The sequence below is a fragment of the Sceloporus occidentalis genome, unplaced genomic scaffold (assembly GCF_023333645.1).
Source record: "Sceloporus occidentalis isolate IW3139 unplaced genomic scaffold, rSceOcc1.0.p SCAF_145, whole genome shotgun sequence".
NCBI lineage: Eukaryota > Metazoa > Chordata > Lepidosauria > Squamata > Phrynosomatidae > Sceloporus > Sceloporus occidentalis.
Genome location: NW_028317125.1, coordinates 1785186 through 1802309, shown reverse-complemented (window position 1 = coordinate 1802309; position 17124 = coordinate 1785186). Strand labels below are relative to the sequence as shown.

Genomic DNA, 17124 nt, shown 5'->3' with positions numbered 1-17124 from the left:
AAACCAAAAGAATGCTAGTCTGTGAACAGAAGTCACTCTGGGTTTATGTATAAAAAGAAAGTTTAATGCAAAGAGGTAAAAATGGAATCGGCAGGACCATCCCATTGTTAGAGATTACAACACTTTTACTTTACTTTTAATTGTTAAATGCCAAAGAGTGGGCTTCATTGCCATTTGCCTATAAATGCGCTTTATGTTTCTAGATAAATATGTAAAGATAGGGAGTTATAAAACTTTGGTGCAATCCATCAGCCATTATACATACTTTTGCACAGGAGCGTGACTTGGAATCTGATGGTGAATTCTGTCATGTTCGTTTGTAGGAAAAATACAACTATTATTTAGACTTGAAATACATGACTTTTCATGCATTGACAGCACCGTTTTATTCAACAATCTTTTGTTCTGTGGTCACATCCCAGAAATTTTCTAAGCTGCTTTTTTTATTGAAATGTATTATGTGCAAAACTGTGAATTGTGTTTTTTTGTTCTTTCAGATTTCTTTTGTATTATTTTTTGTGTGTATTATTTAGTATGTATTATGGGTTGCATATATAGATTGCTTAAGAATAAATTACATATAGTAGGAAAAATATAGCTCTACGTGTCCTAAATAATATATATATATATACAGTACAGTAAATTATGGTTGAGCAAATACGTAGTAAGACACTGGTCTTTGCAGTACAACATAGCTATGGTCATGAAGTGGTTAATTACTCCTTACTAAATTAAGTTATTTAACGTATTTTATATTTTTTTCCAGACAGTTTAAATCCGTTGCTGAGCTTAGGGCATATTTAATAGATGTATAGATTTTTTTTCAATAGTTTCAACATATGGGACAAAGGGTAACCTGGAACAAAGCACGTAAAAAAAAAAATAGATGAGGCGTTATGTATGTGTACAATACATATGAAACCAACATTAAATCCTGGTAATTGTAACTTATTAAGTTGTTACTATTTATTAAAATTCTCTTTCTAAAAAAGAAAAATAATATGGCAGAGTTCCTTAATTAAATAAAAATGTCCCAGTTCTACCCACACAATGCTCTAAATCTCCAGCTCAGCAATTGTAACCCAATATCCATGAGAATATGTGAATGGATTTAAACCAGAAATGAATCCTTATTAGTGCTAGTTGTATATTCCCAGAGTTGCGCTTGCTTTTCCCCAGATCCCACTCCCCACCACATACTGCACTAAACAGGCTTAGTATACCCCACCAAGCCCAAGTAGCTAGAAGAAAAGGCGTATTAACCCTTTAATGGGACCCTTAGCAAAACCAAAAATGTCTTAATGAAGAGCCGGTGATAGCTTTTATATTTGTCGCCATGGTCAATATTGCCCAAAGGCTGCTTTTCCAGCAGATGATGCTCCAGACAAGAAGTATAACATGGTGTCATATGATCTGTGTAAGAAAGGAGGGTGCCCAAAGCTACCTTGGGCTAGTTGGTCTACAGGTAATCATTCTAGTTAATAAGAAAAGATCAGAAACCTATTGTCAACAACAAATTAGAAAATACTTAACAAGAAAGGGCAATAATCTAATATTCTAGTCATCGCTTGAGATAGTAATAAGAAAAATGGCACTTAGATGAAATAGTGGTAATGATAAAATTGAAACAATCAGATGTGAACTATCTGCACAATCCCCCTCCTGCCCTAAGCTCTTGGCTCTGCTCCCCCCCCATACACACTCTGTTTCCTCTTCTACATTATACCAGTTCTCTTGTCACTGAAAATAAGATTTGTGTTCTTCTTTCCTCTAGTCTCTGTCATCCACTTTTGTCCCTACAGTAACTCACATCTTCAATCTCTCCCTCTCTACTGGATTCTGTCCCATTTAAGCATGCTACCAAAACTCTCCCTAGTCCCCGACAGTCTGTTCAACTACCGTCCCATCTCTCTGCTTCCTCTTATCTCCAAGCTTCTTGAATGACTTGTATACAACCAACTAAGTTTCTCAATTCCAACTCTTTACCTGACCCTTACTAAAGTTAATGGTTTACCCATAGCTAGATCCAAGGCCCAATACGCTTTTTACTAACCTCACTAGATGTTTCTGCTGCTTTTGACTCTGTGGACTACCATTTTCTTCTTCAAACTCTTCCCAATCTTGGTCTCTGTGACACTGCTCTCGTCTGTTTTGCATCCTACCTTTCTGATCGCACCTTCAGATTCTCCCTTTCCAGTAACATGACCTCTCCCCTTCCCCTCTCAGAGGTTCAGTTCTAGGACCTCTTGTGTTCTCACTTGACAATACCTAAATTTGCCAACTAATTTCAACCTTTTGCTTTCAGTTTCACATGTATGCCGATGACACTCAGATTCACCTATCCTCTGAATCTGAATCGCCTCTGTTGCTAACTGGATGTCTCCATGATTCCTAAAACTCAGTCTCACCAAAACCAAACTTCATATCCTCCCTCCAGTGTTTCCTTCAATGTCAACCATCACCCCATCCCCACAGGAACACTGCCTTGGTGACACCTCTTTACTCTGACCTTTCAATAACCCCTCACATCACAAACAAGCTGCTGTCTCTATTTTAAGAATATTGCTCATGTTCGCCCATTCCTAACACAAGATCCAGCTAAGGCTTTTGTTCGTGCCCTCATGATCACCTGTCTCGACTATTGTAACTCTCTTATCATACCCTCTGACCCATAAAAAGAAAAGAGCGTAGGTGCATTAGCAAAAACAGACTAATATTAAATAAGCATCAGGACATCAATGTTCAAAAATGTACTAGTACATATTATAAAACTATTGTTGGTATGCGCAATCCTGACAGATACATTGAATGGATGGTTGTTCCAACAAGATATTTTCCTAGTACCGCAATTAACAAGGCATTGTCAACTAAGTGCAGATGTCGTGTCTTCTTTAAAATAAGATGTTTGGTAGATTCTAGCTCACTGGTGTGTTTGTCATCTCTTAATCTGGGGTTGTAATAGTCCCTTTTGTGTTTGAAAGCCATTGTTTTTGTAGCCACATTTCCCTGATTTCCTTTTGCATCCTGTCTCCTTAATATCTCTTCCTGCTTCAACATATTTCTTCCTTTTCTAATCATTCAATCTCCGTTGTAGCCTCTCAACACCTGTCCCTCCTCCTGTGATATGGCATATACATTTATTGCTAAGGGCCTCATGTAACGAAAAATATGCCATACCAAATAACTGGAGACCTTTATATCTTATTGACCAAAATGTATGTTGTAAGAAGGTAAGATGGAGTATTTGTGTAGTCAATAGTTATCTATCTACCCGTATTCTCTTTTACAGTTCATTTCCCTTTTCACCTCTTCAACGTGAGGATGGCCACTTCAGATGGATCGATCTCAAATGTAGACGAAACACATGAGTCTCAGGATGGATCTGATGTTCTTCAGGACCAGCCTGTATCTGAAGAAGATGAAGCCAAAGCAAAGAACGCTTTGTCTCTTCTTGACAGCACTGAAGACTTTGAAATCATAGACAGTGCTGTGGAGGAAGATGACGATTTAAGTGACCTTCCCCTTTTGGAGGATGTAGAGAAGAAGATGGCCAGCTCTATAGAGAAAGTCTCCAATGAAGATCAAAAGACTACATTGGATAAAAACTCAGAGGAGTGGCTTGATGTTCTAGGTAAGTAGCTGTAACACAGCTTGTGGGAATCCGGAACGCTGAAGTAAATGATCCTGTTATATATCAATTACAATCAGCATTTGAGTAATGTGTTGTGGTGTCGATGTCCTTCAGTATGAAGGTCTGTTTTTACGTAAACATCGGGTCGAAACGTGATTTTGGAAAAAAAAATATTGGCAGTGTTTCTGTAGAAGCGTCTACAGCATGCTCTAGATCATTATAATTCGACTTATAGTATTATTAAATAATATAACATTGAATGTCCATCCTATGATCCTTTTTTGACAGGTAAAGTACTAACCCTTCTTGTGCTTCTATTCCCTGTATTACATAGTGAACAGAGGTTCATTACCAAAAAATCATAAAGAATGGCTAAAGTTAGCAGCTTGTCTCTGACGTTTCTAGGTAGTATTTCAGTTCGAACGTATGTTATTTGATATTTCATGAACACAGAAACAACAGAAAATTGGTACATTATTTCAAAAGAAGAATGTGTTTAATATGTATATGATAGAGGTACATAATAACTTACGTATTTAGGAAAATTGGGAAAGATGTCTAGGTAGAACAGCACCTTTAACGGGACATACCAGCCATCATATGCACTGTTATGCATGTGATAGCTGAGATGTAATTTTGTATTCATGTCACCAGATAACACTTATTGCAGAATGTGGACTAAGAACAAGTCATATTTTCTCTTATTTAGGCAAGATGCCTAGTTAACCCTTAAACATATGTATTTTTCATTACACCTCCCCATATAAGATGGTGGCAAAAGGGTTAAGCCACTAGTTGGTCCTTTTTTGTGTACCGACACTCTAGTCTTCCCCTGACCAAACACAACATATTTGCAGCCTGCGCCAGACCTTTAGCCGGTCTATTGACTTTTAGTTCAGTTTACATCTAGCTTTGTACACTGCAGAAAAGCAGCAAAGTCCTTCCAGTCACTATACCTGAAGGCTCTCAACCGAAGGGGAACATGATCGTTAGAGGCAGAAAACCTAGATCACCCCCTTGGGATCTCTAATAAGCGGTCCCTCCTTTTGACATGGTATGTCATGCAAGACTGTAATCACTTGGTTCTAATATTGTTAGAGCAATAGGAATTACGGTACTCCCAACTCTATGGACTCCCAAAGGCCTTTCTTCTTTACACCACCCATCCACCTAGAGATGTAGGGGGTACAGAGTCCTCATAGATCCACATCTCTTACACAGATCTTTATTTTAAATAACTGTCTAGAAAAGTTTAAATTTTTTGCCCAAAACAAACCTTATGTCCATACCTTTTCCTGACACACCAGGAGGAAGCCTTGATAGGGTGAAATGCGTTGTGGACATTTAATAAGCGGTTTATTTCGATAATATTGATTCATTCTTTGGATTCTACTACATGGGTGTAATAAATGTGCTACATTTATGTTTACTTATACCATTATTGTTCCCTTCACATCTGCTTGAGAACCATAATTGGGGGAGATTACCCTATGGGCATCATATAAAAGGCAACCATTTCTGATACAACCGTACATTTGTGCACCATGCATTTGTTTTCTTTTTCCTTGTTATTCACATTATTGGAGTCTGAGCATTATGTTGGGGTAAATATATACAACACATTACTTCAGCATATATTTGTAATTTTTCCTATTTTTGGGAATTCACTGAGCGCATGAACCACTGTTTTTGATTATTTGTATTCCATTTTTTTTTTATTTTTTTTTTATTATTTTTTTTTACCCTGCATAATCGTCCTCACTTCACTCAACTCCAAAATTTTCCATAATTAATGCAGGTAAGCAATATGCAAGCGAGAGATTGAGCTTGCCCTGGACTGCAGGTGAAGGGAGCCAGAGAGCCTGGGGGGAGTGCGAGTCAATTATTATTTCCATTCAAAAATCCATTAATAGCTGGCTTTCATTGCATGGCTCTAACGCTGGGAATATATTAGCTGTCACCCAAGTGAAATATAGGAGGCCCAGAGGAAGCCATTACAGGCAGTGAGTATGACAGGAGGTGAGTTACGGGATGTCAGGCTAGGCCAGTGAGCCAGCGAGGACAGACGGCATTTGCCTTGGCAAGACAGCAGGATATGGAGAAATGATGCATGTTTAAGGACAGGTGGAACGAGCTGCTCGGATGGTTTTAAATCTCCTTATTAAGCGCAGGTGGAATAACAAGAAGGGAGTTTGAGGATCCCTGAGCTGGGACCTCATTAGCAGCTCTACCTTTGTGTGCCAGGAGACGTTGAATGTGGATATTAAAGACTTCTAGTGCTGAAAGGCCCAGCACAAACGACAACCTCATTCATTAAACAGTGGGGAGGAAATTCCCATTACGATATGTGTGTGTGTGCGCACATCTATCATCCGTGCTCCGTGCAAAGTTTAGAATATAAATGTAACGGATTGGAAAATGTGCAGCCGGGCTGTTTATATGTCATTTCCAGTCCATTAACTCCTTCACTACAAGAGAGACTGTAAATCATGCAGGAAATGTGACAAGTCCAATTGACAATTGTACAGTCTCTGTATAGAAAACCAAAGTGAATGGCTACCTTCTGTATGTCTTTTTTTTTTTTTTTTGTAGAAGTAGATAAACCAGGGTATGGCAATTGATTTCATCTGTAAGGCTGGTAATCAGAGATGCTGTATAATCATTTAACACACTTCATTTCCTGGTTTACTGCATTAATTGTATATAAAATGCAATCTGATCTACATCAAGTATACAAGTATAGACAAACACAATGTGCTTTAGCTAATAACGCACAGACAATGATGATCTTTCATGAATCTATTGAAAATTCACAGTGCTGGTGGAAAAAGTAAGCGAACCCTTGGATTTAATAACTGGTTGAACCTCCTTTGGCAGCAATATCCTCAAACAAGTGCTTCCAGTAGCTGTGGATCAGATCTGTACAAATTTCTTTCTTACAGAACTTCTTAAGCTCAGCCATGTTCCTGGAAAGCCTGGTCCAGGCCCCGAGGCAGCAAAGTAGCCCCAAATTATGATGCTCCCCTCCACCATACTTTACTGTTGAGATGATGCTTTCATGTGGGTACACAGTGCCCTTTTTACACCATATATAGTACTGTGTGTTCTTCCCAAACAATTCAACCTTGGTTTCATCAGTCTAAAAAACATTTGTGGAGTGTCAAGGTGCTCTTTGGCAAACTTTAGGCGCGCAGCAATGTTTTGGTTTTGGTGGAGAGCAGCAGCTTCCTCTGTAGTGTCCTGCCATGGACTCCATGTCGGTTAAATGTTTTGTGTGGTAGATTTATAATCTAGTCCTGATGATTCCTTCAAGGCTTTAGCTGTTACTCCAGAGTTCTTTTTACCCCATTGAGCAATCTGCTCTTGGAATCATCTAGGCTGGGTGCTCACTTCTAAGGAGAGTAGCAACAGTATTTAATTGTCTCAATTTCCAAAAAAAAAATGTGGACTGATGAATATGTAAACTATTTGAGATTATTTTGTAACCATTTGTAGCTTTATGCAAATCAACAATTATTGATTGTAAGTTTTCTGAGATTTTCTGTAAAGCTACCTGCTTTGCCCACAGTAGCAGACCATCCTTTGAATATGAAACAGATCTAGTGTGTCTTCATTTTTGAACCTGATGATTGCTTTTCCAACTTAAGCATTTAATGGAACTCCATGAAATGTTGTCTACAGGTAATGGACTCCTGAAGAAGAAGGCTTTGATTCCTGGAAATGGACCTGAAAGCAGACCACAGAAAGGGCAGGATGTGATTTTACATTTGAAGACCACTCTGGAAGGTGGGGATGTTGTGGAGGATAAAGATTCACTAACTTTTACCCTTGGGGATGGTGATGTCATCCAGGTGAGAAACCTTGATAAATAAACTTGATGGATTTGAGTGGTGTAAGGCTGGATGGTGGGGTAACCATAAGCTCAGTCTTGGAAATGTTAGGCTTCTTGCAATGGGACGCCATCCTTGATGCAATTCCAGAAAGACAGTTGGTTAGGTGAGTTAGAATAGCGAGTGAAAGGTCAGGAGAGGAAAGTAGAATTGTCTGTTATCTGTATGTAGGTGGTATTGAAAGCCAAAGGAAGATATGAGTTCCCCAAGGGAAGAGGTGTAGATGGAGGAGAGTAGAGGGCCAAGGACTGAACACAACAGATAAAGGTAGGGAAGAGGAACAAGTTCCAGGTAAGGATACCTCCCTGGCCGACACAAATCTACGATCAGAGAGGTAGGATTTGAGTCAAGAGGGTTATGTCACGGATGCCATGAGCAAGAATGTTTTGTAGAAGGAGGGGTTGGTCGGCTGCATCAAACACTACAGAGTGGTCCAAAAGTCTGACTTAGATTGTTGTATCTTACAGTAGCATGCACACTTGTATCATTGCTTAAAGATGAATGCTTATATATATAATTTGCTGACATACTTCAAAGTCGGAGACCCTGAATGAATTGAACGCAGCAAAGTCTGTGATCTTTCTTATATATGTACAGCATGTAAATAATTTGAATTGACAGTTTACTGTTGTATGTTCTACTAATAGTGGTTCATACACAGCCTATAGTGAGCATGTTTCAAAACTATTGCTAGTGTGTTATCACCCTCTAGTGGTGTTATAGGAGTATTGAACCTCCGCTGAACAATCTAATAACATGAAGTTACCCCAAATGACTTTATAAAGTGGCACGCATGGATAAGTTAACTCCTAGTATAACGAAAAGATAAACAAATCTTAACAAACTAGCATTACTGTAAGAATAAGAGAAAAATGCTACCCGTGTAAAATCCTATTTTTTTCTGATGCTGTATTACCTTATCATGTCAGGCACATTTTCTAGCTGTTCGTTCTTTTAATGCAGTGTCTAATTCGAGCCTATCTGTCCTTACACAAGAGCCATCTTTATTATGTGCTTTTTGTTTGCTATTAGTCTCATGTCTCAACCTGTTTTCCTGTTATTGATAAATGAAATATCACCATCTTACCTCTGTCTGTGTACACAGGCTCTGGATTTGTGCGTGCAGCTCATGGAGTTAGGAGAAACTGCTCTCGTTGAATCAGATGCCAAATACTGCTACGGGATGGAAGGCAGGTTGGTGGAGATCTTAGCGGATCCTTTATCCTCAAACTGTGTTTAGTGTTACTGTAATGTATATGTTTTCGCTTTTTGACTTAAGCCTGATAATAGTAAATTGAAGCACCAGCTTCCCTGGGGGGTGTTAGTGTGTATTAACATTATTAATAATAATAATAAATTAATAAATCAAAATATTATAAACCTATAGGGTGGTTTCCAAATCATTTATGAATATATTTCCGTTTTTTTTTTTTTCCCCATTTGTACGAACTATGTATAAGTTATATACCTGTACAACTTAATTTTTTCCCACATTTTTAAATATTTATATATATAAAAAAAAATGTATTGCCTATAAGAATAAGGTTTTCCCAAAGTGTAAAATAGCTCTGGCCCCTAACTGTTTAATAAACAGATCATCTGTGTTATACTGTACGTAGGCACTGCAGTCTTGCTATATTACAGTTAAAATTGATTCCTTGTCCTAAAATATTTTTCGTAAACCACCTGTAACGCTGGATGCCCATGGTCCTCTAAAACCACTCCCTGCTTGGGCTGAAAGTCGGATTCCTATACAACCTTCTCTGATTGATCATGGGAAATTGGGGCAATTTTGTGCATTATTTGCTTCTTTGGTGATGACATTGGAGCCTAAATTATAAATATATTTAACTTCAAAATGGAAAATTAACTAAAAATAATATAATAAGAGAAAGATGGGTTTCTGTGTTTACTTTTTTATAAGGGCTGTGTGCAATATTATCTGTTTTAAGGAACTATTATTCATTGTTTGTTTGAATAATTACCCAGGAGTCCAGACATCCCACCGAACTCCAACTTGATTCTTGAAGTAACTCTCCTGAATGCCCAAGATGGGCCAGACTTGGAACTGCTCACAGGACAGGAAAAATTGGAATTAGCCAACAGGAAACGAGAGCGTGGGAATTTTTATTATCAGAAAGCTGATTACGTCTTTGCTATAAATTCATACGACATAGCACTGAAGATTGTAAATTCCAGCTCCAAAGGTTTGTTCATTGTGATGTTTGTATATAGATACACTATATGACCGAATGTATTTGGACACCTGACCTTCACACTTATATGAGCCTGTTGGACATCTGATTACAAAACCATGGGCATTAATATGGAGTTGTCCCCCTCACTCCCTCTTTTTGAGGCTATAACAGCCTCCACTCTTTCGGGAAGGTCCACAAGATTTTGTAGTGTTTCTGTGGGGTTTATGCCCATTAAACCAAAAGACCGTTTGCGAGGTCAGGCACTGATGTTGGACTAAAAAGCCTGGCTCCTAATCAACATTTCAATTCATCCAAAGGTGTTCAATAGGGGTTAAGGTCAGGGCTCTGTGCAGGTCACACAAGCTCCTCCACACGAAGCTCATCAAACTGTGTCATCCCAAAACGGGAAAGGGCCTCCCCAAAACTGGTGCCACCACGTTGGAAGCATGCATTTATCTAAAATGTCTTTGTATGCTGTAGCATTAACATGGAATGAATGACCTAGCCCAAATGCAGAAAACATACCCAGGCCATTATCCCTCCTTCACCAAACTTTGCAGTAGGTGCTATGCACTCCGGTAGGTAGGGTTCTCCTGGCATCCACCAAACCAGATTCGTCCATCAGCCTTGATGAAGCGTGTTACATCGCTCTAGAGAACACGTTTTAAACTGCTTCAGAGTCCTTTGGTTATATGCTGTATACCGCTCAATTGCCTATGTTTGTCTATGGATATGGCATTCCTATGTGCTTAACTTTATACCCCAGTTAGACACTACGAAGCGTCCATGTACTTTATGTCATATTGTGTGTGTGTGTGTGTATGTATGTGTATATATATATATATATATATGTGTGTGTTTGTGTATTATACACACACACTCCCCTCCTTCCTATTTTCTTTGTAAATTTTAAAAACAAGATGTATTGGTAAACACAAAAAATAACCTGTATGTCAGCTAAAAGATTGGTTGCATGCTGTTGTAAATGTTATGCTATCAATGGTAAGAACATGAGACTGATCTTTCTCTTGCGGATCTGTTATTAAAGCAATCGCTAATAATAGTCGGCTAAGCTCCTCTCAGTCACTCACATATGAGGCTTAGCCTGTTTCTGTGTTAAGTGGATATATAGGGTCCTACAGGGCTCAATATTGAACCCAGCTGCAAGGGATAATTTACAGATAATACATTGCATCTAATCATACATGTGCTATTATTGTTCTGTACATTTGGCAGCTCTTGTAAACCAGCTATACCCTATTTCATTACCTCAATCTGCTATCGTCGATTCTCTGTAAGTGAGGGTGATCGGTACTATGGGAGTGTGTTTGGAGAACAGCATGCAAGCGATACATTCAGAGCGATCTTGTCACCTAACCAGTTTTGGTGCTAGTGGAGAGAGCATAAATAAACTACTGTGTGCTACCAGACTTTCTTGGGAATGTCGCTAGAGAGAGAACTATTTCGTATTCCCATTTTGTTGATGTTTATATATCTCTGTACCCTAGTTGAGTTCAGCCCAGAGGAGGAGGCAGAGTTACTGGATGTCAAGATTAAATGTCTGAACAACCTGGCTGCTTCTCAGCTGAAGCTGGACCACTATGAAGCTGCCTTAAAGTCATGCAATATGGTCCTGGAACACCAGCCAGAGAACATCAAGGCCTTGTTCAGGAAGGGGAAAGTGAGTGCTCTAGAAAAAGATTGTGTCTACAATGCTAAATCTAACATAGATGTAGGGAAAGAAATTGAAAAACAATTGAAAGGTGATACGCCCCTTCAACATTTCCTTGCATCGACTAAGCTGCTTTCTGTTGTCTACACTCTCCTGTCACTATAAAATACATTACTTACCATTGTGTTCATTTTTTATTTTTTTGTTTTTATTAAACTAACTTTCCAATTATTTTTTTCTCATTCCTGATTCCTTTAAGCTCTGTTATGCTCACGACCCTTATTCACCCCCCCCATAATTCCAAGTTTCTATATTGAGACATTTCAATATTTTCACTATCAAATCAACAATGTCCCATGCTCTTACTCTGTTGTACTCCTGTAGAACCTTTCCCATTAGTTTTTTGTCAACTACACCTGACATTTCAATGCCCTGCACTACACCTGCACCCTCCCCAACAATAAACACTCCATACAGGTAAACCAATCCCAACAATGGTGCTCCCTCTTCCCACATTACCTATCCCATCCCAAGAAACCAAAAATTAGCTGTAGTCGTGCAGTTACTTTATAGTCTCTGTCTTTATAACCCCCTGCTTCTGTGCATTTATGATTTTGATGTGCATTATTAACATTTCTGTGGCTGCAGGTACTGACACACCAAGGGGAATACAGTGAGGCTATTGCAATCTTAAGGAAGGCCTTGAAATTGGAGCCTGCTAACAAGGTAACTTAATACCCACGCTGGACCTGTAGGCAAGTAAATAAATAATTGCAGCGTTTCAAGCTCTTGTGGACTTCAGTCACAAGGATCCTCAGCCAAGTGGCTAAGCATTATGGGAACTGTAGTTCCACAGATGAAGTGCCCAACATGTTATCCACTCTTGCAGCGGAGCACGGTAACTCGTTCAGTTGGATGGAGAGTCTGAAAGTACTTAAGTAGTTGTAGCCCATTGGAAATAAAAAAATAAATTAAAAAAAAATTCACCAGCAAGTACTGCTGGTCGTAGCAGATAAGTCGCTTGTCCTGTCTCAAAACTTCAAGGAGTCATCCTGGCAGTTGTGATAAATTAGTGCCTGGCCTATTGTATAAATATTACCCTTTAACACAGGTATTTATTTTGGTTGCAGACAATCCATGGTGAGCTTTCGAAGCTAGTTAAAAAGCACACAGACCAGAGAAACGTGGAGACGGCCATGTACAAGAAGATGCTGGGAAACATGAGCTCTCAAACCAAGGCCACACCAAAAACTTCTTGGGTAATAAAGTAGATGAGTGTCTCCTGTATTTGACTGCCTTGTCAACGTATAAGAAAAATAGCTAGGTCAATGCAAGGCTTATGATATATCTTATTTATTTCTTCCTAATCGTACCTGGTTATACAAAGGGTGATACGTAACAGAAAAATAGACATTGTCACACCTGACAAGAGACATCTGTATTGTTGACATGGGGATACCATGATTTACATTAGAGTCTCCACTCCATTACATTTGATGAAATTTGAAGTACTACCGTATTTCCCCATGTATAAGACGCACCTTAATTTTGGGGCCCGAAAATTAAACTTCTACCATGCCCAGGTTCCAGGATAAGTGTGATGTTAGCTGTGCTGGAATCTGGGTATGCCTGGGCATGATAGGAGTGTTATTGCTGTTAGCAATCATGTATATTTAATATACCAATCACACTCCTATCATGCACAAGCAGCCAACACATGCACATCACTTTCAGCCTCCCTGTGCCCTGCCCCCCCCCTACTTACACATCCATGCTATCACACACACACACACACATATTCATTCATTCCCCCATTAACGCAGACTCATACACCCTCCCCCACCTTACCTGAACTGCAGATCTTCCGGTGCCATTCGCAGACTTTGTTTCCCTCTGCGTTGCACAAACTCTAAGTGAACTTCTCTTGTCCTGCACAGGGGAGCAGGAACAGAGCGGAGTCATGTGATCTACATTCACGTGACTCCACTGGGTTCCTGTGTCTCCTCGATGGAACAAGAGACGCTGCTGAGCAACACAGAGGTAAGCGGGGGGGGGGGATCTACAACCACTGTATAAGATGCACCCTGTTTTTACACCCCAAATTTTTGTAGTGATAAGAGGTATGGTTAATTTGTGATTGTATATGTAATGTATATTATATGTTACTAGTAATAATGGTTTCTTTCTTAAAATGAATTCTATAACACAACAGTAAGAATAGATCTAATGTGACTTTTTTTTTTTTTACACACTGTGCTGTGCAAGCATGTGTACAAAATATGATCAGGTTTTATACGAGAGAGTTATAGGTGCCAAGACTTTTTGTCTTAACTTCTACCTCAGACTACCATGTAAAGTACAAGGTCTCTGTTAATAGCTGTACACCAGAACCGGCCCTTTGACTGTGTGGGATGACGTGCCGTTTACATCGCAGTTCATGCAATCAGACTTTTGGATCACAGAATAGGTTCTGACAGGATGGTAGAAGCAGGCTCAAAAATTGGTGTGCAAGCTGTATATCACTTGCATAAGGGCTTCTACAGTAACCTTAATCGCTTACACAGTTCTTCACTTAACAGAATGAACAGACATATATTCCCCAAGAAGGCTACTCCAGCTTTCTCCTCACCCCACTAGAACCAATGAATAAAAAAACTTAACAATAGGAAGAATAGTGTGTGTATGTATGTATATATATATATATATATATATATATATATATTGTAATGGGGAAGAATAATCATCAAGGTCCTAAGAAAAAGGAATTTGAGATGGCTGATCCCTATACACAATATAGGTCTCAAATAACGTATACTCATATATCAGAAAACAGACTGACAAACCATTTACCTACAGTGAAGAAAAAATTGGTTGATCCCCTGCTGATTTTGTACGTTTGCCCACTGACAAAGACATGATCAGTCTATAATTTTAATGGTAGGTTTATTTCAACAGTGAGGGACAGAATAACAACAAAAAAATCCAGAATAACACATTTCAAATAAGTTATAAATTGATTTGCATTTTACTCGGTGAAATAAGTATTTGATCCCCTATCAATCAGCAAGATGTCTGGCTCCCAGGTATCTTTTATACAGGTAATGCGCTGAGATTGGGAGCACTCTCTTAAAGGGAGTCCTCCTAATCTCACCTTGTTACCTGTATAAAATACACCTGTCCACAGAAGCAATCAATCATTCAGATTCCAAACTCTCTCCACCATGGCCAAGACCAAAGAGCTATCCAAGGATGTCAGGGACAAGATTGTAGACCTACACAAGGCAGGAATGGGCTACAAAGCCATCGCCAAGCAGTTTGGTGAGAAGGTGACAACAGTTGGTGCGATTATTCGCAAATGGAAGACAAAATAACTGTCAATCTCCCTCAGTCTGGGGCTCCATGCAAGATCTCCCCTCGTGGAGTTTCAATTATCATGAGAACGGTGAGAAATCAGCCTAGAACTACACAGGAGGATCCTGTCAATGATCTCAAGGCAGCTGGGACCACAGTCACCAAGAACACAATTGGTAACACACTGAAAAGACTGAAATCCTGCAGCGCCCGCAAGGTCCCCCGTCTGAAGTCAGGCCCATCTGAAGTTTGCCAATGAACACCTGAATGATTCAGAGGAGAACTGGGTGAAAGTTTTGTTAAATCGAGCTATTTGGCATCAACTCAACTGTTTGGACGAGGAGGAATGATGCCTATGACCCCAAGAAAACCATCCCCACGTCAAAAATGGAGGTGAAAACATCATGCTTTGGTGGGTGTTTTTCTGCTAAGGGGACATCAAAGGGACGATGGATGGGGCCTTGTACCGTCAAATCTAGGTTGAGAACCTCCTTCCCTCAGCCAGGGCACTGAAAATGGGTCGTGGATGGGTATTCCAGCATGTGACAATGACCCAAAACACGCAGCCAAGGCAACAATGGAGTGGCTCGAGAAGAAGCACATTAGGGTCATGGAGTGGCCTAGCCATTCTCCAGACCTTAATCTCATAGAAAATCTGTGAAGGGAGCTGAAGGTTTGAGTTGCCAAACGTCAGCCTCGAAACCTTAATGACTTGGAGAGGATCTGCAAAGAGGAGTGGGACAAATCCCTCCTGAGATGTGTGCAAACCTTGTGGGTAACTACAATAACATCTGACCTCTGTGATTGCCAACAAGGGTTTTGCCACCAAGTACTAAGTCATGTTTTGCAACTTATTTCACTAAGTAAAATGTATAACATATTTGAGATGTGTTATTCCAGATTGTTTTGTTGTTGTTCTGTCTCTCACTGCTCAAATAAAAAAATTATAGACTGATCATGTCTGCGTCAGTGGGCAAATGTACAAAATCAGCAGGGGGCTAAATAATTTTTTCCTTTGCTGTACCTGTCTGGCCTCGCCTTGAGAATCGTGTGTGCAGTACAAGCTTCTCCCAGCAGGTGGCAGCATTCAGCAGCAGCTATTGTTCACTGCAGGAAGATGAGCAAGCCAGGTAACTATGTACAGACTAAGGAAAAGAGAGTCAAACTGATCTGACTCATTGCTATGTCATTATTATCAAGTGAGTATATTACTTATGTAATGTCGGTTAATTACCCCATCTGTTTAAACTGTGCAGTAAAGGTAATCTGTTTTTTTGGGTTTTTTTTAATTCTTTTTCCCAGATATATGTAACTTAAAAATCCAATTAACTGTTGTACTTTTCTTCATTTATCCATTAAATCTTGATTAAGTACTGGTTTTTAGATGGGCCACCCCATGTTGACACTGCAGCTACTTTTAGGGAAAGCCTAACAAGGGTGTCTGGTATAGGACATCAAGAAAAGTTCCCTGATACATTCTGCACATCTCAATGGGTATCAATGGTGTGCCTAGTCCTACAAAATGTGGTGACCTGGTACCTTTAAAAAAAAAAGCCCTCTCTCTGTAGAATGGCATAACTGATTGGAAAGCTTTCTTTTCTTTTGCAAAAATCATTTCCTTGCTAGCCTAGTACTAGGAAATATTTGAAGCTGCTTACACCAGCAGTGAAAATATCCAAAAACCCCACATTAGCACCTTTTTAGGTCATTGTTTCCTCTTGCATTACTATCCAAGGGATGACTGTTGTAGATCCAGGGGAAGCAAAGTTCTCGATGCCCTTTCCCCTAGATCATCTGTTCCCCTCGAATCTGCCCCTTCTAATCAAGACTGCAGGAGAAGCCAGCAGTGGTAGAACTTACTATGGCATAGCCCCTTTCCCACTCATAGGGCAGCTGTATCAGTATTTATGATATTCGTTTAGAATTTTTATTTGTTTTGTTTGGTTTTTTTTCTTTGCAGTCTATACCTTGGAAGTGGCTTTTTGGAGCGACAGCTGTAGCAATAGGAGGAGTAGCTCTGTCTGTAATAATAGCTGCTCGCAACTAAGCAGCAAGACTTGACCACGAGGACAGAAGCCATGACCTACACTGAGAAGAAGATCTAGTAGCATCAACATCTTAAATACTTCACCTTTTATTCCAAGACACACACACAAACGTTAAAGGTGTAATCCAGGAAAAGAAGTATATGTTAATGTTGTTGTGTTTTCCCCTCCTCTATAAATAGCTGTGAAAATGTGTTTTAAGGGAGAATTCACAATGTTAAAATTGGACAGGACCTTTCAAAATGCTTGTCAGACAAGAACTGACGTCTGATTGTTATTTTAGAACTGCCAGAGTGTTCTGTTCTCAGTTAGGTATCTGGATCTAAAAAACAAATGA

General features: G+C 39.4%; 1 protein-coding gene across 1 annotated transcript; it reads left to right on the top strand.

The window, feature by feature from the left end:
• The first annotated feature begins 3321 nt into the window (after nt 1-3321).
• Nucleotides 3322-16789, top strand: LOC149280864 (peptidyl-prolyl cis-trans isomerase FKBP8-like). The gene is made up of 8 exons (XM_089500038.1): nt 3322-3631; nt 7313-7482; nt 8627-8715; nt 9511-9728; nt 11228-11400; nt 12040-12117; nt 12522-12650; nt 16703-16789. The coding sequence occupies exons 1-8, from the start codon at nt 3322-3324 to the stop codon at nt 16787-16789; spliced, it is 1254 nt and encodes a 417-aa protein (XP_089356164.1).
• Nucleotides 16790-17124: the final 335 nt, after the last annotated feature.